This window comes from Mugil cephalus, chromosome 14 (assembly GCF_022458985.1).
Source record: "Mugil cephalus isolate CIBA_MC_2020 chromosome 14, CIBA_Mcephalus_1.1, whole genome shotgun sequence".
In the NCBI taxonomy this organism is placed as follows: domain Eukaryota; kingdom Metazoa; phylum Chordata; class Actinopteri; order Mugiliformes; family Mugilidae; genus Mugil; species Mugil cephalus.
The window spans coordinates 11863738-11888067 of record NC_061783.1 but is presented as its reverse complement, the minus strand read 5'-3'; the positions used below and the strand labels follow the sequence as shown (position 1 = coordinate 11888067).

General features: G+C 43.4%; 2 protein-coding genes across 4 annotated transcripts in view; one reads left to right on the top strand and one right to left on the bottom strand.

Moving 5' to 3' along the window:
- Positions 1-12674: 12674 nt before the first annotated feature.
- cfap300 (cilia and flagella associated protein 300) lies at positions 12675-14781 on the top strand. The gene is made up of 7 exons (XM_047605539.1): positions 12675-13003; positions 13080-13164; positions 13320-13389; positions 13497-13654; positions 13736-13908; positions 14028-14094; positions 14545-14781. Exons 1-7 carry the CDS (start codon positions 12903-12905, stop codon positions 14674-14676), a joined length of 786 nt encoding a protein of 261 aa, XP_047461495.1. The 5' UTR covers positions 12675-12902; the 3' UTR covers positions 14677-14781.
- A 200-nt stretch (positions 14782-14981) lies between these two features.
- LOC125020207 (potassium voltage-gated channel subfamily KQT member 4) overlaps positions 14982-24330 on the bottom strand; it is a 44398-nt gene continuing 35049 nt past the window's right edge. For all 3 annotated transcript variants that reach the window (XM_047605516.1, XM_047605517.1, XM_047605515.1), the window contains 3 exons: positions 19131-19262; positions 18512-18650; positions 14982-18371 (listed from right to left, as the gene is read on the bottom strand). In XM_047605516.1, the coding sequence (XP_047461472.1) occupies positions 18168-18371; positions 18512-18650; positions 19131-19262 (475 nt within the window). In that variant the 3' untranslated portion in view covers positions 14982-18167. The remainder of the gene's footprint in view (positions 18372-18511; positions 18651-19130; positions 19263-24330) is intronic.

The window sequence follows — 24330 nt, the reverse complement described above, 5'->3', positions numbered from 1 at the left end:
CCGAAAATATCCTGAACTGTGGCGGCTGAGGACACGCATGGCAACAATAGGGCCTATAGACACACAAGTGATGTCAAGGAGTGCTGCAGTGAAAGGCAGTACAAAAAAAAGATGGGTGTGCATTTCTGTGGACGTGTTCCGATAAAGAACATTCAAGAAAAACATTGGAAGTGGCAGGCGCACGGCGTGGGCCAGTCGCACACGTTCGTACGCACATACTCATCCAGAGGAACAATCCTTCTCTTTTTCCTGAGCGTTGCATCACAGTGCTCCCATGATGCTACGCAGCGAGGCCGGGAATCCCAGCTGCACTGCGTTAGGGTGGAGGTCTGCTCTCCTGACCCCACGGGGGAGTGGACAATTATCCATCTCCATTTCTCCGCATTTCCTCTTCCAAGAACATGTAGGCCGTGCGCTGTTGACGGTAAACAAGGATGAGCGCGCTGGGGGCGAGCGCAGAGCGCGTCACCGATCTTATGAGATGTCTTTGAGGCAGTCAGGGCCAGGTGTGTGGAAAAACGCCCACGTGTTCGTAATGATGAGAAGCACAGACATTTGGGAGATTATCAGGCCGTGTTCGTACTGTTTGTTCTTCGTTTCTTGCAGCTGGAGCTGTGGCACTTTTGTATACTTGGGAGCAGCGGACGTACTTTAGTTTGGACTCAAAATCGTTCACGTTGTTCGAATGTGAGAAATTTATGAGTTATGTGCCATTTCTCTCCTCAGGTCTCGCATCGCTTTCTCCTTTCCGAACGGCTCCAAGCTTCTAACACCTGCCTCTGAGTCAGCCCGTGAAGCAAGAACAGGGATGGTGAAAGAAAGAGCTTTTTTCACAATGACTGCATGAATGTAAAAAATTATGTTACACAGAACGTTTTGAGACCTGAAACCGTGGAAAGAGGATGTTGTGACTAAGGCACTAGTCACATATGTACCAACAATTCCTGGATCAACCATTGCTGGTTTTATTTGCATATGCCCACACAACACTTTATGAATGTTGTACCTTTTTCTTTTCAAGCCACAGCAGCAATGTTTATATACCACAATTTAAAACAAAAAGAAAGGGGAAGAAATGTAAACCAGAAAAGGTGACAAAATGTGAATAAAACAGCCAGAGATACTTCCAGAAATACTAATATTTATGGCAAGTTTCCAGCTAACGCTGCCTGTTACAGCTGTTTTTCTGCACAGTGCAGCTGGAAAAAGAATTTTTTTTTTTTTAAATAGCAAAACAACAACAACGACCTATTTGGCCTCTGGTTTAGTTTTGTAGGTATTCCTCCATAAATACTGGATAATGGGGGGAAAAAAAGTGTTTTGACATGGGAGAATTTACCCTGCGGAGGTAGATGGATGTCTGATGCACAGATGGACTACAGGACCATCTGTGCTAAATTACATGGTAATCCAACCAATAATCTTAATGTCAAGACATGACAGTAGAAATGGAAGCAAACGTCAGAGGGTCACACAATTCTACGTTATTATTCTTATGGGAACTATCCGTAGAGCATCAGTAGTTGTCAGATAATTCAGTCTGAACCAGAGTCGAGAACAACGGGCTCCAAATGTTGTAAAGGTTCCATGCGTCTGTCACCTCTGCCTCCCTCACAGATCTGTCGGCTCAGGCTCGTATTGATTGTGAAAGCACTGACTTGGTGATTGATTCCTGCTGACTGAGAAGTGACAGACTGAATCATTCAGTCATAAGGAGACCTGACCTTCTAAAAACCTGCACCTAAACCAAATGTCAGCAAAGCCCAGTTCTGCTTTATTCAAGATTCATCAGTTCATCAGTTTCCATGCAAGCGTTTATGGTCTGGGAAAATGTACATCAAGTGACTAAACATAAAAAATCAGAGTCAGGTTGAGAAAGGAGGACAATGACAGCAACAAAACATCTCAGATAAATGCTGATCTGATGATGTCTGGATCCTCATTACAGAAACGCTTCACTTCAGTTTCCTTACATGAATTGCGTGCTTCAGATCCTTCCACATTTTTATGAAATAAAGGTCAGCACTCTGAGCCTGTCCAAATCATTCAGCTTCTTCTTTAACCATTCTCTTGTACAATGACCTGTGTGCTTGGGCTTGTGGTCTTGCTGCATGAAGTAGGACCCGAATGAGAACCAGGAAGCAAATTGACTTTAATAAAACATCAAAAGCCAGAACTTAAAGCACTGCAGGGCTGACACACAAATCTAAAAAACAAAAATTGATGAAGACCAAAAACCAAGGACGAACCACAGAGAAAAACCCAAAGCGGTAACAGCACAACAGAAACATAACAAGGAAAGGCAGAGCTATATATATACACATGGGCAGAGGGGCTAACGAGACACTGGTGAAACTAATAACGGTGGAGTAGACAGAACCAATGCAGCAATCAAGGGGGGGAAACGGGGCAAATGAGACAAGAAACACCAAGGAACAACTCTACAAAATAAAAACAGGAAACATGAAAGAAAATACCAAAAATTCAAGACCATGACACATTTTCTTTCAGAATTCATCGGCCCATCAGTGATGGCAAGCCGTCCTGGCCCAGATGCAGAAAAACAGGTCCAAACAAGGACGTTACCACCCCCATGTTTCATGGACCAGATGAGGTTCTGATGGTGGAATGCAGAGTTGTTTCATCTCCAGATAAGACGCCTCACATTTAAGCTAAACCGTTCTACGTTGATCTCAACTGTCCACAAAACATGTTTCCAGTGTTCTTCTGGTGTCCACACCACATGATGTTTAGCAAACTACAGACCAGAGGAAATACTCTCCTTGGAGAGCTTTGTCTTTGCATGTCCACCATGGTTGTTCATTGTTCTCCTGACGGTGGATTCGTCATCATGAACGTTAGCCAACGTAAGCCAGACCTTTAGTTGCTTAGACGTTGCTCTACAGTGACACCACACTAATAAAATATGATGCACTGCTGTTGATTAAACTACCAACGGGGACCATTTATGTGCGTGCTGTCTACTTTAAATACATTTTCCTGATACCTACACACTTTTACGTAGATGCTAAGACTTTTATTTGGGATATGTTATAATATCAAGGAAAGAATCTGTATACTACTTCCACCACAGATTTTATCACTTTAAATTAAACACCACCCGAGCCAAAGATTACTCATTACAGAACAAAGTCGTTGCCTTGAGGTGTCTCTGTTTAATCAAGTGAAGACCTTCTATGTGTTTGTGCCACAAGCAGAGGTTGCTGTATGTGACATGCAGGGACTCGTTGCTTTGTTTCTTATCTACAGTGCGTGTATCTCTGGTGGAAGTCAGATGCTAAAATATTACAGGTTGTTTGGCTGAAGTGTGTTGAAATGATCCCTGTCTTATGCAATAACAACAAACAGTGATGCCAATTACTGTTTGTTGCCTGGAGTCAGTTGAGGGAAAGACAGATTCTTTCCACAGGGCGGATCTGTGACATTGGACGGTGACTTAGGAGAAGCCAGATTGAAGATGTGTCAGTTCACTAGAAGAGAAGAGGAAAAGAAACTCATGTGTTCTCCCTCTAACGCACACAGCTTCTCCCTTATTGATGATGTCATGTCTATATTTCGAACAAAAAGACAAGAGGAGGCCTCAGGTGGTCCCACAAGCGCGCTCTCCCCCCTCCATCCATCTATCCATGCGTCCCCACAGGGACTGACCCTGGGCTGGTTCGTCTTAACACCCGCGCTCAATACCTGTCACCCCTGCACTCATCCATTCATCCGTCCATCCACTGAAGGTGCTCATCTCTCCTAATGGAACATAATACATCCACTGGCCCTGCTCTATTGACTTCTTGAAAGGCGTTATCACACCAGCATTTTAAAGCGGAGAAGCCGATTCCTTCCAGTGAGCGGACTCACTCAATTGGCAAAGCAAAATCACGCCCAAAACATCTGCTGAAGGTTCAGCTTCGGTGAACTTTGACGGGTGAATTTGTGCAGTTGATCAATCACAAGCCGAGAATCATGAGACACCGCCTGAAGTAAGCAGATGGTTTGTTTGGAGGACTGTCTGAGGAATCGAAAAAGCCAAGAATAGTTCATGCCATGTGACTGAACATCATGTTTTGTAAAGTTACGACTGACAACTGACATCACACCTTAAACGCAGCCATAACTGAATGTAGCTCCTCACATTAATTGGTCTGCAGCCACAAGCTGGTAGATCAACGTCTGGAAAGATGCATTTCTTTGTGGTCTCGTAATCTTGAAAATCTCATAAGAATCAAGCTGCCTTACAAGTCGTACTAATACATCTTTTGGATAAACAGTGGGAACTTACTGTACTGTTTGCTAAGCTAATGAGGTTAATAACTAATATCAATGCTGTGGCCGCCCAAAGCAAATCAGCATTATTTTATTATTATTATTTATTTCTCCTCTGTATCACACAACTGGTGACTTCCATCAGTGCAACACTCACAGAGCATCATGTGTAACTACTACAATGAAAAGGTGGATGGTAAATAAATAGACTTTTTATAAACATTAATGAACCTTCCACAACATAACCCATAAGATTTCAGAAGAATTGGGGGGAAGCCATGAATACTAAATGCTCTCCATGTAATCTCCTGCTGGGCAACTGTGTGTGTAAACGTTTAGCAAGCTAACAACCAGGTATATTAAATTATGAAGAAAAAAAAACAAAACTAAATGACTAAATTATATAGACTGTATGATGTTCAACAGGGGGTCCACGACACCTAGGGGGTCCGCCGAGGTACTGCAGGGGGGTCGCAAAATCGTTGGTTGATTTTTTTTTTTTTTAATTTTCCCCCACAGTTTTAAATTTCTTCACATCACCATGAATCTAACATGTTTTAGCGAAGAGATAAATGGAGGCTGAAGACGTTATCTTTCAGTCAGTGATTCACTCATTCAGCAATACAGGAGCTGTCTCAACAGAGCACCGTTTCACACGAAGCGCTACACTAGACCTGTAAATCTAAGCTTCCTGTACGCAGTAGGCCCCGCTCCTATCGCAACTGAGCCAGTCCACATATTTATACATATTACACACTGACTCTGTCATGTTCCCCACGATTGGCCGAGAGCCTTTTCGGTCCCCAGGTGAAATCCAGACTTACTATTTGCAGAAGAGAAGCTAACAGTGCAGTTCGCTTCCATCAGCCAACTACTGAGGCTAAAATAGTTGGTGATTCACTGTCCCTAATGTTTAAAGTCAAAACTTGAATCTGTCAATTTTTTTTCTGTAACTGCCAATTATTTATACATAGCTAGGTATGTTTATGACAGTTGCACAGTCACCCTACTGTTGCACATGTTTGAAATAAAAATTGAATATTTGAACCTGTGCATTATTTGAATAACTTAATACTGAGTGCAAAATTATAATAATAGTGTATATTTATCAATAGGCCGAGTTTAATATAGAACATTTGTAGTAGGTAGGAAAAGGTAGCTAATTCAAAAAGATGGTCAAAGTCAGCAAACAGTGGTTTATTATGCAAACAAGTGAGTTACATAGAAATGAACCACCCATTGGTAATGAATGGGAAAAAAATTAGCTATAGAAATCAAAACCTTTTTTTTTCTCTCTCCACTGTTTGCTCTTGTGTGTAAACAGGAGGCCCCACCCACACATTTTTTGTGGCGACAACCTTATTTATTAGGTAGCTAGAAGAATCTTTAGATTAAAATGCCAGTATGAGGCAGTAAACCACACAGTGTACAGAAAATTCAGAAGCTCATGGCTAGTGTTCACATGTTTCTCACTGGTATGTTCACAGGTAGAATATTTAACTGCTCTGCAATCTCCCCGGCAACAGAGTGTGGGCGTACCTTTCCAAACAAGCATGCATGTCACTGTATGTTGAGTTAATGTACTGTACATTGCTGAGTCACTTTGTTAATGCACAACTTATTCTCCACATGTTTGCATGACTCATTTCAGACTGACAGACAAATATCCTCTCCGAATAAGTGGAGGTGCCTCTGAGGAATAGTTTTGTTTCATTTGGAGCAGAGCAAAGTTAGAAAGCTCTCCAAATGTCCATAGTCTGTTTATCCGATCTGTCTCCCACAATTGAACCCAAGCGATCCACGGTTCTCCAAGGGGATTTGAGACAGAAGAAACATCTCATGCCTTGAAACTATTAGGTTTCTTAGTTTACGTTGGTAAATTAAGAGTTTTAAAGGATCTCAGTGAGTGTTATTTTAGGCCACTACTCTCTGGTAATATCGTCCCTGCTTCCTGCCCCCTCATAACCCTCCCACTGTTCTCTCAGAGTTTAGCAAGTTGTTTTAATGGTTTTTTTATTCAAACACCACAGGGCAGTTGTGGGTCCCGGCTTACAGGAAGTGACTGTGAGCACGTACAATAACTGTACAAACACGAGGATATATGCAGGCCAGGCAGGCAGCAGGCAATATTGCATGAGATTGTTATTAATAGCCAGCATCACAGGAGCGCGACTGTTTCTGTCGGAGGCAACAACAAGCTGGCAGGGACTTGGACGGTGCATTCCTGGACATCTGTGGAACATCCAGCATCATGTTCCATGTCTGGCAACTGTACGTGACTGGTAACCATGGAGACCGGGACAGAAATGGTCAGGACGAGGAGAGTGTTTGGGTTGTCTCACAAATGTCAAGAGGAGCGAGCATGAGATAAACAAGTGCAGTCATCAGCTTGGAGCCCACGTGATGTAAAAGGGAGTTGTTGATAATATGAAATGCACTTAGTATAAAAAAATAAATAAATAGAAAACACTAAAGTTACATTAAGTGGATATGTAAACAAATTAGATCAGGGTTTTTTTCAAGCCAAGGACCCCCAACCTGTTGGAGAGTTTAAGTTAAGACCCCCTACCTACTATATGTGTTCTATATTAAGCTTGGCCCAGTGCTATTTATAAATACATTATTATTATTATTTTAGGTTGGGCGGCACAGTGGCTCGGTGGTTAGCGCTGATGCCTTCCAGCAAGAAGGGCCCTGTGTCTGCGTGGGTTCCAAAGATGGCTGATTGGAGCGAGCTGCTCTTTTGGCTTCTCTTCTGCAGCGTCAATACGCTGCCTCGTGATTGGATCAGCAGCGACAGGGGTGAGGCCTACTGTGTACAGTAAGCTTATATTAGCTTAGTTTAGATTGAAACGGTGCGCTGTTGAGACAGCTACTACATCGCTGAATGAGTTAAGTGCTGACTGAAAGATCCTCCATGTATCCTTTTGCTAAAATATGTTGGATTCGTGTTAATGTGCATTTCAACAAATTTTAAATTTGAGGAGGAAAATTAAAACAAATGTATGAAAAATGTCTAATCAACCAAAGATTTCGCGACCCCCCTGCAGAACCCCCACGGATAGAGCTATCATTTGCAATTCTAGTTGGTAGCCCTTAAAGTCTTCTCATATTTCCTCTGGGAACATCTTTTTACCCTCCGTTGTGTTAGTTAGCAGTTGCTAGTTAACCTCAAGTAGGTCTTTTTTTTTTTTGCTCTTCATCCAACTTTTTAAAAACACGTTGCCACAATCAGATTCAAAATTAGCCCATATATATTTTAGAATAACAAAAACTTAGACACAATAATCCTTAGATTCCCACCAGAAATTACAGACTAGGTGTTTAATGTCACTCAGCCGCCGAGTGAACAATCTATTTAGACGGCACACGCTTTCACTTTCTTTCCTTTCACTCATTTATCTGTGTGAAATTGAGATAAATGATGTCAGCCGAGCTATGGACTGATGCTTAAATATCACTCCAGGCGGGAGAACAATGAGTTTCAGCCACAGCACGTAATGGCTCTGACCTGTGACCCCTGTGTAGCCGACACCCCTCGGCCCGTCAAGACCACAGCGCTAATCCTGTAACTCCATCAGCCCCCTGAAACCTGTGCTATCTGATGACGCCGCTTGTTATCCATCAAAAAGTTTTACGTTAAGTTGCTGACAGAGTGTGTCGGGGAGACTCGGAGCAGACATTCCCACAGATAGCATCAACTTCACATTAAAGAACAACCACATCGGTGAGGGTCTTATCTTCCTCCCTTCTCCCCGTGGCCCCTTCCCTTTCCACCTCCATCCCTCTGGTCTCTTCACCCTCTCTGCTCCAGTCCTCGTCTTCGGCGTGTCCCTGCAAGGCTCCTCTAGGATTCCCAAAATATTTTAGATACACTATCACACAGTGCAGGAGGGGAATTAATAAACAAGGGGAAATAAAAGAAGAGAGCAGGCTCAGAAGAAGAAGAAGGAGGAGGACTGAGGCCCCCATGGGCCTGACTCAGGTTATATGTGTCCTGGAGCAGAGAAATAAAACATGAGGGCTAGATAAGAGAAAATAATGGTACGCTGCAAGAACAGCTTTTCATCTGGTTCATGCTGTTTTGTACACATGCACACAGTGGTTTATATCTGTGTTTGGGCGATCAGTGGATAAGAAGAAGTAACACTTTTCATTGTCACAAAATTATTCCTATTCTTTCTATTTCTGACTTTTCCCATTCTTCTATTTTGTGAAATCTTATCTACTCCTTCCTTTAAACATGTTGCGTTGCACGTCTCCTGCACACGAGGACATGCCACGACTGCACAGTTCATAACATTAAGTAGTCACAACCACTGAGGATATAGTGACCACCTCTATGGTGGTTTGGCAACTTTTCAAGTCAATAAAATAAATCTACTACCATACTAATACTATAATGGCTGAACTGACACTGATGAATTGCTCGTGTTTGTCTCCAGTTACCATATTTAATGTATGACATGAACCACACATGTCGCTGAGTGATTCACTTTGGGACTCAAAGCCTGTGCTGACAGACCTGGATCAGAATTAAAAGAGGCTCCATAACAAAGATCTCTCTCGCCATGACATCATGAGGAAATGTCTCATATACTGATTCATTCATTGTCCAAATACTCCAGCAGGATTTTTCCATTGTTCTCCAAGTCTGGGCACAACTCTTTCCCTTTGGAGGTCTGTCGCAAGAGCAGAGCCGCGCTGTTTCCTCCAGTTTATTTGGAAGTCAAATAAATGTTTGAACGTCTCTCTGTCTTCAGGTATTTAACCATCCATTTTAAGTTGTCAATATACATTTTTTATGTATATATATTTTTTATTTTGGAGTGAATACTCATACCCAGCCCTTTTTAACTGGATTTCTCAGGGATAGAAGCTGAAGAAGGGAGGAACCAAACCAAAACAAAAACCGCTTGACCCCATGAAGACATTAATTGTGGTGAAGAGCATTGTCGTCCTCCTTGCAGGCCCCTCTGAGTGGATGATGTGAACTGGAGCCACATAAAGCAATTTGCTGAGTGACATCTGGGAACTGGAAACACAGCCAGCGCTGACACAGTCCAGATCAGTTCAGTGGCACTTACGCCAACCAGGGCTCACACCACTGAGACGGAGCTCTGCGCTGCCTTCGCTGACTGCTTCTCAAGACAAGTTAAACACTATTATCGCACACAGCAGCAGCAGCAGCCGGCCTTGAATCTTGCTCCATCTACTATCTCGCTGTTGTGTCAAAACTGTTCCCGACTCACAAACCACATTATTCATCCTGCCCGGGCGCAGGTGAGCACAGATAACCATCTGGTGAATAATCCGGTCTGAGTGGAGTGATGCAGAGATAAGAGGAGAGGTTTTAGTCCAATCATTTACTCGTGCAGATTTGCTGACCGTGACAAAACTTAAAAAGGAATTTGGAGCAGGCTGTTAATAGCTGCTACTGTTCTTTCCCTTTTTTTTTTCTTTTTTTTTTTCTCGTGCTCATGTACCTTCCTTTATTATCACGTTTTCCATCTGGAAAAGAGGACAGTCGTGCAGATTTTAAGATTTTTTTTTTTTTTTAATTTGCATAAACTAAAAGTTTTGAGAATGAGCATTGTTTTTCACAGAGTTTGCTGCTTCGTTTTTTAGTTCTTTTTGTCAGATGTTACCGTGGTTTCCTGAAGTATAAGTACAAGCTTTTCATGACTGTCAAAGGCTTTTATTGACAGTTACATTAGGTTTATGCAAAGGGATGATACTGGCAAATCACTCCGTCATGCTGCCAGTCAACTTCTGGCCCACATTGTTACTAATGGCAGCTTTAATAATCAATGCCTGGAATTTGTCGCCTCTTGAGGATTGACCACAAGTTCTCAATGGGATTACGGTCTGGGATGTTTCCTGGCCGTGGGCCCAAAATGTTGATGTCTTGTCACCCTATAGGTACTAGGTCACCAAGCTGTTCTTGGATGGTTGGATGGTTGTGAGAAGTTGCTCTTGGAGGAGGCTTTGGTGACCTTCTTTAGTCATGACTGCGTTTTTAGGCAAAATTGTGCGTGAGAAGCAACCTCGTACGTGAAAGGTCTCAGGATGCTTTACTACTGGCATGACGTAGAACTGATGGTAGTGATCACTTTTTCTTCTCTGGGCAAGATGTTTTCCAAATGCCCCAAACAATCGGAGAGGAGATACATCAGAGTAAATGACTTTAACCTAGTCCTCAGCAGGTCAGTCCTGGTTTACCTTCTCCAGAAATCAGTCCCTGATGTTTTTCCCGGAGAAAGTTGTCTTCTTTGCGGCCTGTTTGCGGCCATTCCTCACCAAGCTCTGCACTGGAGGTGCTTGCTGGACTTTCCCTGAAGCCACGTTCACAACAATTGAAACTCTCTCCTTGAAGTTCTTGATGATCCGATAAATGTTTGATTTATCTGACAAGCAGCAATATCCTCGTCTGCAGTCATTTCTGTGAAAAGCACGCGTGACTGCACACGTGTCCTTGTAGGTAATTTTTCCCCGTAGCAAAGCTTGACCAGATCATTTAGTAGCAGAGAACCAAATTGTTGTACCGATCTTTCATTCAGAAATAAATCACAGTGTTTATCAAAAGGCAGTAAATTTTAAATGCATCAGGTCTGTGGAGTTCAGAGGGGGGTTGGAATCAGCTGGAAAATGTCTCCAGTTTCCCATAAATCTCCAATGACTTTAAGGGTGCGCATTAAGTTATTCCATTGCTTTTTCCATGGGTAATACTTAACATTGTCACTTAATGAGGCAGAAACTCCCTCAGCGTGCAGTAATAAGCCTTTACAGAGAATTTGGGAAAAGTTTCATATCTTCGACTGGATCTGTAAAACCACCATGGAAAGATGTAATCACAACATTTCTCAATCGTTACAACTTCTCACCTGCTTCGCCTTCTTGCCTGCCAAGTCTGATCAGGTATCATTACCACAATGCAATCAGCCCACGATGAGCACACCTCTGTTATTTTAATGATGTGACTCTGTTAGGTAATGCTAAACTCCGACCGCTCACTGTCACTCTGGCACCATATCCTCTCATCTGGGATGTAATAGCTGCATTTAGATCCATCATACATCCGCTGCGTTAAGCTTGCCAGATCTGAGACATCCTGAATTATCCCCCGACTGTCTGTTTTTATAATGACAGCATGATATTTAAATACAGTTCAGTTTAACTCTCCGCCATTGTTTGGAGTTTCAGGAAGTTCTAATGGGAAACTTAATACGGTTATATAATGTTGTCAGTCATCCAGCAAAGAAACACCGTCATAGATGAATATTCTTTGATATGACTTCCTCATAAGGAAGATCAGCCTCTGGGTGTCCAAAACTGGAATGTGGATCAAAAAGATCCCACATCCTTGTTTATCTTGGAACGCTGGGAATGCCAGGAATGAAATTAAAATTTGACCTGGTAAAAATGTTTGTAGGGATCTGTAGGAAATTCCTAGAAGGACTTTTTTTTTTTTTTTTTTTTTTTTTTTTAAAAAGTAGTGAGAAGCTTGTGCAAGACTAAATATGTCTAGAAGAACAAGTACGAAGATGACAGATTACACAGAGCTCTTCGGCTGCGATGGCAAAAAAGGGAGGATCAAAAAATGTAAGGTCGATGGTTAGATGGCCATGGCCCTTGTAGTGCATCAGGTGGTCTTATCAAATTAAAACATTTACAAGAGGCCATCCATGCTTCACAGATAGCTTGTTGAGGCTGATTATTCAGACACACAGTAACACGGTGAAAGGTCAGAAAGGAAAAAATGCTTATAAAAAGAGTAACAAGCATGAGATTGAATAAAGCAGGAATGCTTATTTTGTTTTGGCTAAACAAAATTAAACCAAGGTCCACTTTCTGGCTTTATTTTCTTTTCTCACTCCACCACAAGGTCATGATCAGCAGCTGTGTCTTCTCAGGCTTTCAAGATTTTTCACAGCAGCACAACAGGTGCATATGTTAACCTTACAATAATGGCCTTTCCTCTTATGTGAGTATTAGAAGTTTTACTTATTATCTTCTTACTCATTATGTGTACATACTGCATTAAATAGAATGAGGAATTAGTCTAAACAAGACCGTCGTGAAGATAATAATGCAGGAGCACTGAGGTAGAAATATGAATGATGATTTGACACAAAACTAAAAATCAAACAGTTTAACCCACATCCAACGAACAACAGAACAATGTCGCCCTCTGGTGGCAGCTCAGGTAAACAGCAAGTAAATATTTATTCACTGATGCTTGACAGAAAGATAAATACACAGACCGATAAATGTTGTGTTGGGGATGAAAATGAAACAAACTAAGTGAAATAAACAAAAAAAGTTCAATGAAAAATAAAAAAAGTGAAAGAAATAAAGATGAATAAGTCCGTTTTAAAGAGAACGTTCTGGGCGCCCGTTGCCAGGCAACATGTAAACTACATAGATCTGAGATAGGAAAAACAAAGAGAACATGTCACTCCTATTTTGTTCGCATAGCCGGAACGAACCAAACAAACTAGACTCTTATTGGATGTCGGTGCTTAACCCCGCCTTTAATTGGACAGTGATCGGCCAAAAAACCTACTGTTAGTTGTGAGCAGTCTTAGTTTAGTCTTTGTTTCCTCCAGCTAACGGCAATTTAAATGACGATGGCAGAAGAGGTAACAATTTCTTTCAACCCTCTTCCAAACAAAAACTTCTCTTTCCTGCAGGACAAACACATCCTGGCGCGGTTAATGAAATGGTGAGGACTTTGAGCTAGTTATCCTTTGTTACCTGTGGCTGCCTGCTCTTTAATGGATGTGAACTGTTGAATTCAGGTCCATGTTGGGGAGGATTTCAGTCCAGTCTTATGGTTTTGACCGCTGCTACTTCTCCTGTCACAAAGCCGAAACGTTTGCAAAGGTAACCAGTTAAGACTCTTTAATTTACTACAGAGATGTAAATGTGATGCTTAATGATTAACTCACCTCCCAGTGGGATTTTACCTTGTTTCTCACAGTTGGAAGCAGAATTAGTTTGGTAGTGATACTGACACATGTCATTTGTCTGTCATTCAGTGTTTCTTCAGGGATCCTGCTGTTGTTTGCACGCTTAGAAAGATGGAGGCCGGCCTCTCGGTGCCTCTTGGTACGTCATGTCCCCCAAGAAACCTTTCATCACCAAATTCAGCTCATCTGCTGGACAATATTTGCAGTCTAATCTGTTGTCGTTGTTGTTGTTTATCTGTGTTGTAGACAAGCCAGTGTTGTCCGTGAGTGTGGAGCCAGTGCCGTGCACCGAGGTCACCATGGGCCTCTTTGATCCAATCTACAGCTGCGGCATCCTGAGGCCCTCTGGACACGTAGTGAAATGCTTCCATGATGTCCACCCTGACTATGATGAGCTCAGAAAGGTGACTCCACCCGTGTCCATCTGTGTTTGTCTATCTCTTCTGGGCGTAGGGGTCAGTTCATGACTTCGCCGCTTCCTCCAGATGTTGCAGGACGACTGCTCCGAGCACTACCACGCTGTCGGGAGAGAGGAGCGAGAGGAGTTCCTGTTTTGCCTCTTCAAGCACCTGTGTCTCGGGGGAGAGCTCTGTCAGTATGAAGACACCATCGATCCTTACATCAACACCACGAAGCAAATATACAAGGATCTGATCAGGTGACCTGTCCATCACTCCTGTCTCACCCAGCCCCCACACGGCATATATATATATATTACACTTAAAGCAAAGACCAGTCATTAGTTATTAATGAAATTGAGATTCATTCATTTTGTAGCGTGCAGAAGGGCCCGGCGATGAAGAGGATCCAAATTGTTTCCAAAGTGTTCAAAGTGTGCGCCTTTGTAAGTGACTGAAAATGTCTGTGCGCTCTGGTCATACGTCTGATAGAAAAGTGAATGACTTTAATTGTGTCCACATTTAACTGAGAAAAAGGAAAAGGTTTTCAATTCAAAGCTCCTGATGAATTCTAGCTCCTGAAGAGACAATTAGACATGTATCATACTTAAATGTAATATCATATGAATGGAAATGTTTATTCAAGACTACAAACAGTATCATGTTACATAATTAATCTTAGACAGAACTCATGATTAAGTTAAACATTAGTGTTTCAGTTTGTAGTACAGGTGTGTTTTGTGAGTTTAACATCAAAAGAAGTATTATTCCATATAAATATTAGTTAATGCGTCAAATCAAGAATCAGGATTTAATAGAAATGGTTTAAAATAGGTGAGCGGTGTATCAGTTGACTCCATGCGTCTTAAACTCACTGAATCATTTATGGTCTGCAGGACGAGTCTGGACGATGTTTCCCTGGGACGAGAGAGGAGGAGCAGACGTTTGCTTATCTGATCGTCGACCCTTTCAAGCAGCAAGTGACTCTCTTCTGTCACTTCTACGGCGTGGGGAACTTTACACTGTGACATGAAAGAAGAGCGTGCACCATGTACCCCTGATTTGAATTACAGAGGTGAAAGAACAATTATTTTATCCTGTTTAAGTATGCCAATAAAATGTGACTACAAGCATGTTCTTTTGAGCTCGTTGACCACATTTAAACGTTGGTACCAGTGAAATAAAGCAGTTCAATAAAATTAGATGAACTGAGGATTTTAGTTTAACATCAGCCCTGAGAGCTTTTTCCGATTTCATCACCTGCCATAGAAATGTTTAATTCACAGGTTAGAGGATAAAAAAAAAAAAAAAAAAAAACAGACCCAAATAAACGTACAGTCCAAAGAGCTTTATTGAAACAAATAAATTAATAAGTTAGTCAAGTGATCTAATTTTATCCACAGCAGATACACATAATTCTATCTCTTTAAAAGATCAAATAGAGTTGTGCATCGGATCAGAAAATAAATCAGCGCCATATTTCACACATCAGTCGGAATCGGAAGACTTTGCATTTCGCTTATTGCTTTGATCGATGTGTGTTTCATCTTAACAACAGTTCCAACACCTAAGAAAACGGTTAAAGAGCAATGAGCTGGAATGTCGAATGGCAGCAAGTCAGTGAAGGATGGATGGTAGGACGTCATGAGGGAGAAGAAGAAGAAGAAGAAGAAGAAGAAGTGGAAAAAGAGAACGTGCAGATTGAGTCATGCATAGCATTCAGTCAGTTAGACAATCGCTTACTCGGTTTCCTAGACTAGCGCCCCCTAGTGGCCTCAGAGGTAGTTGTGTGGAAGCCATTCTGATCTATGTGACATGCTTATGAAAGGACACATGCCTGCAGAGTTGAGACGACACAAATGTCCATGCCTCCGGATCTGACAGGTGTTTCAATACAGTGTGTTTGATGCGAGGAGGCCCTGGTAGAGGTACAAGGATACGCAAGGAACATACAGTAATATCCTCAGAAAATATCAAAGTTTGCAGCAGCCGTAGAAGACTAAATCGAAACGTTAACTGTAGTGTTCAGTCAGTTCGAGGGTTTGAACGAAAGTAGCATGGCTGTCCTCATACGACACACCGATAGGCCATGTTGAAGGAGTGTGAGACAGAAAGCTGCACCGTATCAGCTGCAGAGCAGAACGAGGGCATAGAAGGCACAGGTCGTTTCCTTTCATGTCTTGTCTCGAGATTGTTTTTTTGTTTGTTTTTTTCTTCTAATACCGGGGCCCCCCCTTCCTACGAAACAACAACATGCAATACAGTGACCTCACATATAATTTCATGAAGCTCAACATTCCCGGTGACAATGACGTGACAGTTTAATAATGCCTCTAATAAACAGGCTGCCGTAATCCAGGCCAAACAATGGAGCTACCGAGCATTTCTCCATGACATGAATGCAAAACTTGTATGACATTGACAGCGAGCTCCGAAGTGCCATTTTTTTTTTGTTTGTTTGTTTTTTTATTTCTCATGGCGACGACAGACCATAAGTAGATCTAAAAAGACAGAGCAATGAAGTACATTCATTGTTTAAAGGTTGAATGGAAAACTTGAGCACCTGAGTCAACTGCATTGACCGGACCGAGCGAATGAGTCTCTCGCGGGGACAATAAAGAAATGTCTTGACTGGCTATACACAACATGGCGAGTGTTTCCTCGGTCGAAGCCGGCGGCGGTGATCCGAAGACGTTACAAAAAATATACACGGCTCTGCAAGCGGTGCGCGTGGACCTGATCAGCCGCGTGTGGTTACAGCAGTGTCATCAATGATTTAACTCCACAAAACAAAGAAAGAAAGAAAGAAAAAAAAAATGCTACATTTATTTAAAAGTCGTAAAAACTGAATTAAATACATTAAATTAAATCCTACATTCACTTTAACAACTGAAATCATTCGACGAAATGATAACGCAAAAATCAAGTGCGTGAACGCGTTTACAGTAAAGAAATCAAAACGGAAGATGAAATCATACATGACAAAAACATGTGGTATATTTATCAAGTGCCCAAGTATTTAAGTAAAGGAACTGGTTTCGTCGTTTTCAACGTGTCTGTGTGTGTGTTTGCGTGTGTGCATTTGTGCACTCTCCAGTTTTGTCCATCTGCACAGAGCATTTAGTGAGCAAACATCACCGGGAGCGAAACCAGGAAACGCGGGAAAAGAGAGGAAAGTGCAGTCAGCTTTTCCTCCGCACGCTCTCTTCGAGCTGAACCGAAGACTCACGCCTTCATGAGGATAACGGTCTGGAATTCGTGCGTTCGAACCCGGATGCCTCACGGATTGTTACTTCAAACTGCACCGAACTGGCCAAAAAAAGTCTCTGCGTCATCTGGGAGCTCGTGTGATGTCTGAGGGCGGTGGAGCTGGGAGGGAAGCGTTACTGGACCCCCCCCGAACCAGATGAAACGGTCAAAAAAACGTGACCCGAGGCCGGGACGTGAGTGGCGAGAAGCAGAGCGTAAAGCGTTGCATCCGAATCTGAGAGGTTTCATCTACGGGACTGGTCTGAGGAACGCATGCACGTCAAGACTGAGGGCTGCAAGACAGAGAGGTTTAAAGGGCTCGTTGAAAAGCAGAAGTTTAGATCGGGGAAGTACTCCGAGAGGTAAAGTAAAGTAAGTAAATCCCAAATAAGAAGGAACAACCCGAACCCTAGTCAAACAGAGAACAATGAGGGGTTTTTGTTTTTTGTTGTTTTTTTTTTTGCAAGTGGGCTTGTTGGAGAGCAAACCTCGAGGCGAAAGAATGGACATCAAAACAAACTCCCAACATGTTCCTCTAGTTCTGCTTCCATGTGACAAGTGTGAGCTATTAAAGCGGGATTCATACATTTAAAGATCCCTTGTTCGGATGAGACAGAGTACCGTGTAAGTTTGGTGCGTAGGCGGGCTGAGTATGCCCATCCCGGTCCAAGGGAGCACTTTATTTATTTCTGTGTCAAACTACAGTATAACTGACTAGGTACTGAAGACTCAGTGAAAACTGAAAAAAAAATTAAAATAAAAACTCCCAGTTTGTTGAAACAAGCAGCCAAACTAAATAAAATTATGACAGGGAAAAAAAAGCTGATTCCTCAGAAGATTAAAAACACTTCAACGCTCAGTCTGATTATGTACAACTGAAGCTTTAAAGTAGGCATAGATATATATCTATTTATATATATAGCATGAGGTGAGTGGGGGAGAGTGGTTCAGTAGTCAAGTAATAGTTGTCGTCCTTTCCTCATCTCCGTCCTCGTCTAGCAGGTTGAGAGGCGTGTGCGGTGAGCAGCTTTGGCTGAGGCCCCACGTCAGGTGGAGCCACCTGGTGGCCTCCGTCTGTACCAGCTCTGGAAACATTCACATGAGGGTAAGGGAGCTGAGGGTGTGGATTTGAGATGGGGCAGGACAGAGTCTTTGACGGACAGAAACAAATGAAGTGGAGAGGAGTCGTCGAGATCTGGCTGCTCAGAGTCAGGCCTTTGGAAGACGTACTGAAAAAAGGGGTCCGTGTCTGTGCTCAGCCGGCTCAGCGTCATTCCAAGTTGCCGCTGTCGGACTGGGAGATGTTGAGTGTGTTAACGGAGGGGAAGAGGTCTCTTTGGTCCGTGGGGCTCTGGTAGTCAGATGTCAGGTCGGGGTCCAGGAGGGTGGACAGGGTGAAGTTGGATGAACCTTTCTTTAGGCACTGGGAGTAGAAGTTGAGCAGGAGGTCCAGCTTGTTCTCTATGGATTGTACCTGAAAAAACATACACAAAGACCTGAGTGGCTCAAGCATCTTTGACACTTGTTTCATCATTGGTCTTAGCTAAGCTAAGCTAAGCTAGGCTAAGCTAAGTCACATTATTGCACATTATAAGTCAAACTGTCCCCCGTTACCTGTTTCTCCACCTTAACTACACGTCCCATCATGCTTAGCTCGTCCAGTGACTCCAGTTCTGGTGGCGTCTTCTCTCCCTTTTCGGGGCGCGCCTTCTTATCGGGCTGGACAGCTCCTCGACCAATTATCTGGTCCACCCTTTTAACGCAAACAGAAGAGGTCACGGCAAATATGAAAACCAGGACATTTATTTTCTTCTAATCTATTTAGCGCGAGCTCAAAGGTTTTCAGCCAGCAGCCAATCATCTTATTTTACCTAAAGACTGGAGACAGATAACTTGTTCTTGTTCCAAAGACGATGCTCATAAATAACACCTCTTGACTGTTTGGTGCTGAATATTCTCTTAGGTGGGAATATATGCCAACTTTCTTATGAGGCACAATCAATCTTTCCAGGTTTCAAGCTAGGCCCTCGTGGCTGCTCAGGCTAATCATCGTCCTCTGAGGAGCTACAGGTGCGTTTTAGGTAACAGTCCTTAGTGGAAATGACTAGGTGGTGTTTTTAAAATGGTTTTAAAAGCAGGAATAATATCCCAACATGCGAGATCCTATAAAAACACGTTTAATTTGTGAAATCTAGACTTCGTGCAGCGGTAGCGATTTCATGTGGGAACGTACCTCATCTGCAGGCTCTTGATGCGGCCCAGCATGTCCAGGTGTCCGGCCGAATACTGCTCTATAACGTCTTTCACATCGTACGGACGCAGTGTCTCCTTGAACTTCCTCTTGGCCACGAGGAACTTCAGGATCCTACACGCACAAACGCACCGCAATCATTTAAAAATGTTGACTTTGCCTTCGTAAAACTCCAATAATTGCGTTGATTCTTTTGTTGAGACAATGGGACTAGGTTTAAACTTCAAACGTATTTAAAATCTCACCTATTCCCCTTAAAAAAAGAGCCAACACTATCACTGACACCACAATCACTGTTGCCTCTCCTCTCGGCACCTTTAAAGGGCTTCACACCCACGCACCCATACATATGAATGTACAGTAAACCTTTGGAAAAATGCACAGACAGGAGGCTATCAAACAATGAGGCCCACCACGACGGAAGATTAATTAAAGCCAGCGTGACCTTATCGCTCCCGAGCAGCCCCATAAAGAGAGCGGTCAGAAACCCACTAAACCGTGTGGATATATTGTGATGATGACACCGTCTCCCGGAGACATTTCCTTATCAGTATTTGCTGCTTCAGCAATTATCACATTTCCACAAATAGGAATGACACATACCCACACCTCTATCTCCTGATTCTGCTCTTTTTGTCAGCGTGACAGTCGTGCCGGAGCCACCGGTGGACCACAGCTGCTCCTGCTCCCAGAGCACACAGCTCATCATCACCACCCACATCCACAAAGTGGAGGAGACGCACAGAGGAGTGTTGACCCAGCACTACTGCACCCGGCGAACACGTCGCTGACAACATCCTCCTCCGGTCCTTCTCGGTCGGGCGTCACGCTGGAGGGACGCGCGGGAGATAATGGGGATGGGAGCGGAGGAAAGTTTAAGGATGCGTGCGCGTGTCTGGCTTTCCCCCGTCGGGGCGGGTCGCTCAATTCCCCTCTCGTCACTTTTCTTAATAGTCGGCTCAGAGATGCTGGCACCACGAAAGGGCCGGTAACGGCAAGTGCAAGCGAGACAGAATGCGCGCACACACACACACTCAAGCTGAGACGGAGTGTGTGTGAGAGGCTGAGGGAGAAACGAGGAAGTCCTATCTCTCACACACAGGTGACCACATCCAACACAATGAGCCGAAAATCAGAGACGCTCAGCTGTTCCCGAGAAAGTCACACACACACACGCGTAAGTGAGTACACGACCACGCGCGCCAACACGAAAGCACAACGCCACAAATGCTTTCATTCGCACCGACACGGGGGCACACGTGGGCGAAATCTGAACTCGTGAGGGGAGGTCATTTTCTCACGTGACCTTCGCAGAGGTCTGCATCGCTTGCACTTGCCGAACGGCGACAAAGAAGCGTGGAAGCGAATGATGAAGAGGAGGAGGAGAAGTGGTGGCCTACAGCTGGTGCCGTCAGCACACTCCTCCCCTCACGCAGCACTCTGTTTCTTGATGACTTCTGCGTTTGGGGTATTTTTTTTTTCAGGCGGCCTTTTCTTATTTTGCACGTGAGTGCAGATTTTCTTTTGCCAGGGTGGGTCTCAGGTGTGCGTAAAAGAAAGGCCGAAAGAGATACAGAGGGATTAGCGGGCTCTTAGATGTGAACCCTCCAAAGGCTCCAGAGTGCTGAGTCTCCTCCTCGGTCATCACTTCACAATAAACAGTGGAGGTTGGAGCGGGGTCCCCAGAAAACTCCTAGTTACTGACAGTGGAACGGTGAAGCTGGCACAGATCGCTGAAGGATACCTTACACCTTCCCAGCGCCGGGAAGCCGAGATGTAAAAAATCCAGCAGCGACTGGAGGGACAGGAAGTGTCAGGTGTGTCTCAAAACGCTTGCAAAGCCAATGTAAATGTTTTTTTTTTTTTTTTTGCAATTCAGCAAAGGTGGATCGCTGATAGCCTCCGATGGCAGGGGTTTTATCTGGGAATTAAAAATGACTATTATGCTGACACGATTCAGCTGGGCCAGGCAGCGTGAGTCACCGCAGGGGCAGTCAGGAATCCTTACCTGCCAAGTTAACAGGATCTAACTGACGAGCTACAGCCACGTGGAAGCTTAAAGATGAATACACCAGCGTAAACAGATGAGTGAGTTTAAAAACACTGAGGCTGAAACGCCTCAGTGAAGGGTTATAAATAGTAAGCGCGTCTAAACTTCTTTTTATTTAACTAATTAGACACTTCACGCGAGACTGCAAACGTGCAGAAATTTAGTGTTTTTGTGCAGTATTGGATTTGCACAAGAGGAGAGTTACAATAGAGACAGCACAGAAATATATCAGGCATTGTTTAAACCCCCTTCTCTTTTCCTCTCCTTCTACCAATCCCTCCACAGGCAAACAGAGCGGCGCGCACATTTATCCAGGCGCTGATTTAAAGCGCATCCAAAGTGAAGCCTCAGCACAAAGGCCGCCCGCGAAACTCGCCGTTCCACCGGCATCAATCACGGGCCTCGCCGAGACGCCGCACACATTCCGCGCGTGTTAACACACACAGAAGCACCTGCTGTTTACACACCTGCACCATCCAAAGGAACTCCCTGTGTTCTGCGGATCTGCAGCGCAGAGCAGCCGAGGTCAGCGCGATCTGCTGAGTCAAGCGTAAAGCTGGGGATAATGCCCTATCAGTGGCATTACAATATCACACGATAATACATCACGCAGAATCCCTGCAACGAGGAGCATCTATCTAATGTGTGCCTACCAAGAAAGAAGCCTTCGGTGTAAGTGTTAGTGCGCGGCATTTAGTCCATCTGAATTAAAAACAAAAGGATGCAAAGGGCATTTAAAAGCAGGGTTCATGTTGATGAAAGCAAAAGGAGTAAATTCAAATCTCCTCCTGACTCCGTATTGTCGCACCGTACAGATCTTTTTTTTTTTGTTTGTTTGTTTGTAATTCATAACCTCTTCTTTCAGGAACATGACAGAGTAAGGGAAGCAATGGAGGAACCGCAAACACAGCATCGCGCTGCTACAGGAAACGCTGTGAGGATACGGTGCTGACATCAGGGACCAGAAACAGAGTCATTACAATCCGCTATCATCAAACACTCCCCGACCAGGAGACCAGCACGGCCTCCAACGACAGATGTTTGCAAGCAATTGTAGTTTTTTTTCTGCCACCGTCACAGAAAAAAACTCTCTACTGTGTGTGTGCGTGTGTGTGTGTGAGGCATATGTCTCCATTGCAAATATTGTTGGCAGTAGTGCGAGATATCTACACGTTTACACACCAGAAGGTTGTGTGTTGGGGGATTTTAGACAGTGTGATTAATTACTAGTTTTTATAACAGTGGTATGGATTCACAGAGAGACACATGCACACACAGTCTGAATACCACACACACTGTGTAAGGACACACGCCGCCAAGCTACTTAAACACTACATGAAAGCTTGTAGTGCTTTAGTGACAGAGAGAGACACAGTGACTCAACGTCAATGGAAGTATTGCTCTTGATCAGTTGTTATTACAGCTGTCCTTGTCCACAGTATCATTTGTCTCCGTACAGTCGGACTGTACTGCGATCCTCCCTCTCTAACGGGCCACCCTATCACGCCGCCTCACACATGACCGGCCTGAATGAGCCGGTGGCTCGCTGAGCGACAAGGTCACATGGGGTGGAGGGTTCAGTTACCTCTCCTAAGTGGATATTTCTACCCCGTCAGCTGAATCTGCACACGCCAGCACCTAAATGGAGGAGGAGCGGCGCGTTCGCCCATTAATGTGAGCCACGAACCATGAGAGGCACCCCTGATCCGGACGAGTACGCTTAAGTCATCCTACCCATGGCTGGAGGAATAGCGGGTTAGCAGGACGTGGTATATATCATAGCACAGTGACAAATGTGACAAGCATGAAGAATAGTAGGTCAAAAAATATATGTGGATCCAGAAAAGACCCTTTGAAGTGGATCCCTTCAAGAAGTAAAGGATAGAAGATTCACCCTCAAAAGTGTCTTAATGTAGAATACAGTATGTTTTTTATGTGTGTTTTAGTGTTGCGACCCCAGTATGATATTATTTGTTTTAACTTAAACGCAATAACTAAATACATAGATCTCTATGATACTGGATCAGAAAAGACAAAGACAGAAACGGTTTGCTCTGATCGCTCAGGGCAGTGATGACTAGGTGTGTTCATTCATTCATTTATGTTCCGTCACTGCCTGTCCTCTACAGCACAGGTCTTCAACAGGGGGTCCGCGACCCCTAGGGGGTCCGCAGGGGCACTTTGGTTGATTAGACATTTTTTATATATATTTTTTTTTTTATTTTCCCCTACAAATTTAAAGTGATCCTATTCAGTCCTCATGTGAGTTTACGCCAGGTATATTTATGTTTACGGCAGTTGCGCGGCCACCACACTGCTGCATGCTGTTTTAAATGAAAAAACAATAATTTCTGAACCTGTGCAATGTTTGAATAGCTTAATATTGAATGTAAAATGATGATAATCACGTATCATTATATTCTTTGGTTGACTGGTTGATTTTTATATGTGTTTTTTTACTTTTCCCTACACAAATTTCAATACACATTAACATGAATCCATATTTTAGTAAAGGGATAAATGGAGGCAGAAGATGTGATCAGCACTTCACTCATTTGCAACAGGGCACTGTGTTTGAATAGCTTAATACTAAATGCAAAATGATGATAATAATGTATATTTATAAATAGCACTAGGCCGAGTTTAATATACAACACATACATGTAGGAAGGGGGTCCCTACCTGTTTAATCCCACTGGCAACAATAGTTGCCGCACTTTTTGGAAGCTCTTGAAGTGTTAGTTTGACTTTGAGTAGCTAATTAAAGCTTTAAAATGAAAGAATACGGTGTCTCCTATAACTTATATCAATATCACGTAACTAGTCTTAATGGTCACATCACTAGGCCTCTTTACTTACGGCATGCACTTATTTTGCAGAGAAAAATTTGGGATTAATCTCTCCATCAGTTTGACCTAAAAAATGCTGAAGACTATCCCAGGTGTCATTGGGCGAGATTTGGGGTACATCCTGGACAGGTCTCCAGTCATTGCAGGGCTAACACAGAGAGACAGACAACCACTCACACACACACACCTACAGCCAATTAAGAATAACCAATAAACCTAACAAGCATTTCTTTGGATGGTGGGAGGTAGAACATGCAAACAGTTGGCCAGTGGAGTCAAACCT

What these genes read in the sequence shown, in the direction of transcription:
- cfap300 (XM_047605539.1), top strand. Translation starts at nt 12,903, where the DNA reads ATGACGATGGCAGAAGAGGTAACAATTTCTTTCAACCCTCTTCCAAAC. An exon ending in CTGGCGCGGTTAATGAAATG is followed by an intron (nt 13,004 to 13,079) that starts GTGAGGACTTTG and finishes TGTTGAATTCAG; the next exon opens with GTCCATGTTGGGGAGGATTT. An exon ending in TGTTCAAAGTGTGCGCCTTT is followed by an intron (nt 14,095 to 14,544) that starts GTAAGTGACTGA and finishes TATGGTCTGCAG; the next exon opens with GACGAGTCTGGACGATGTTT.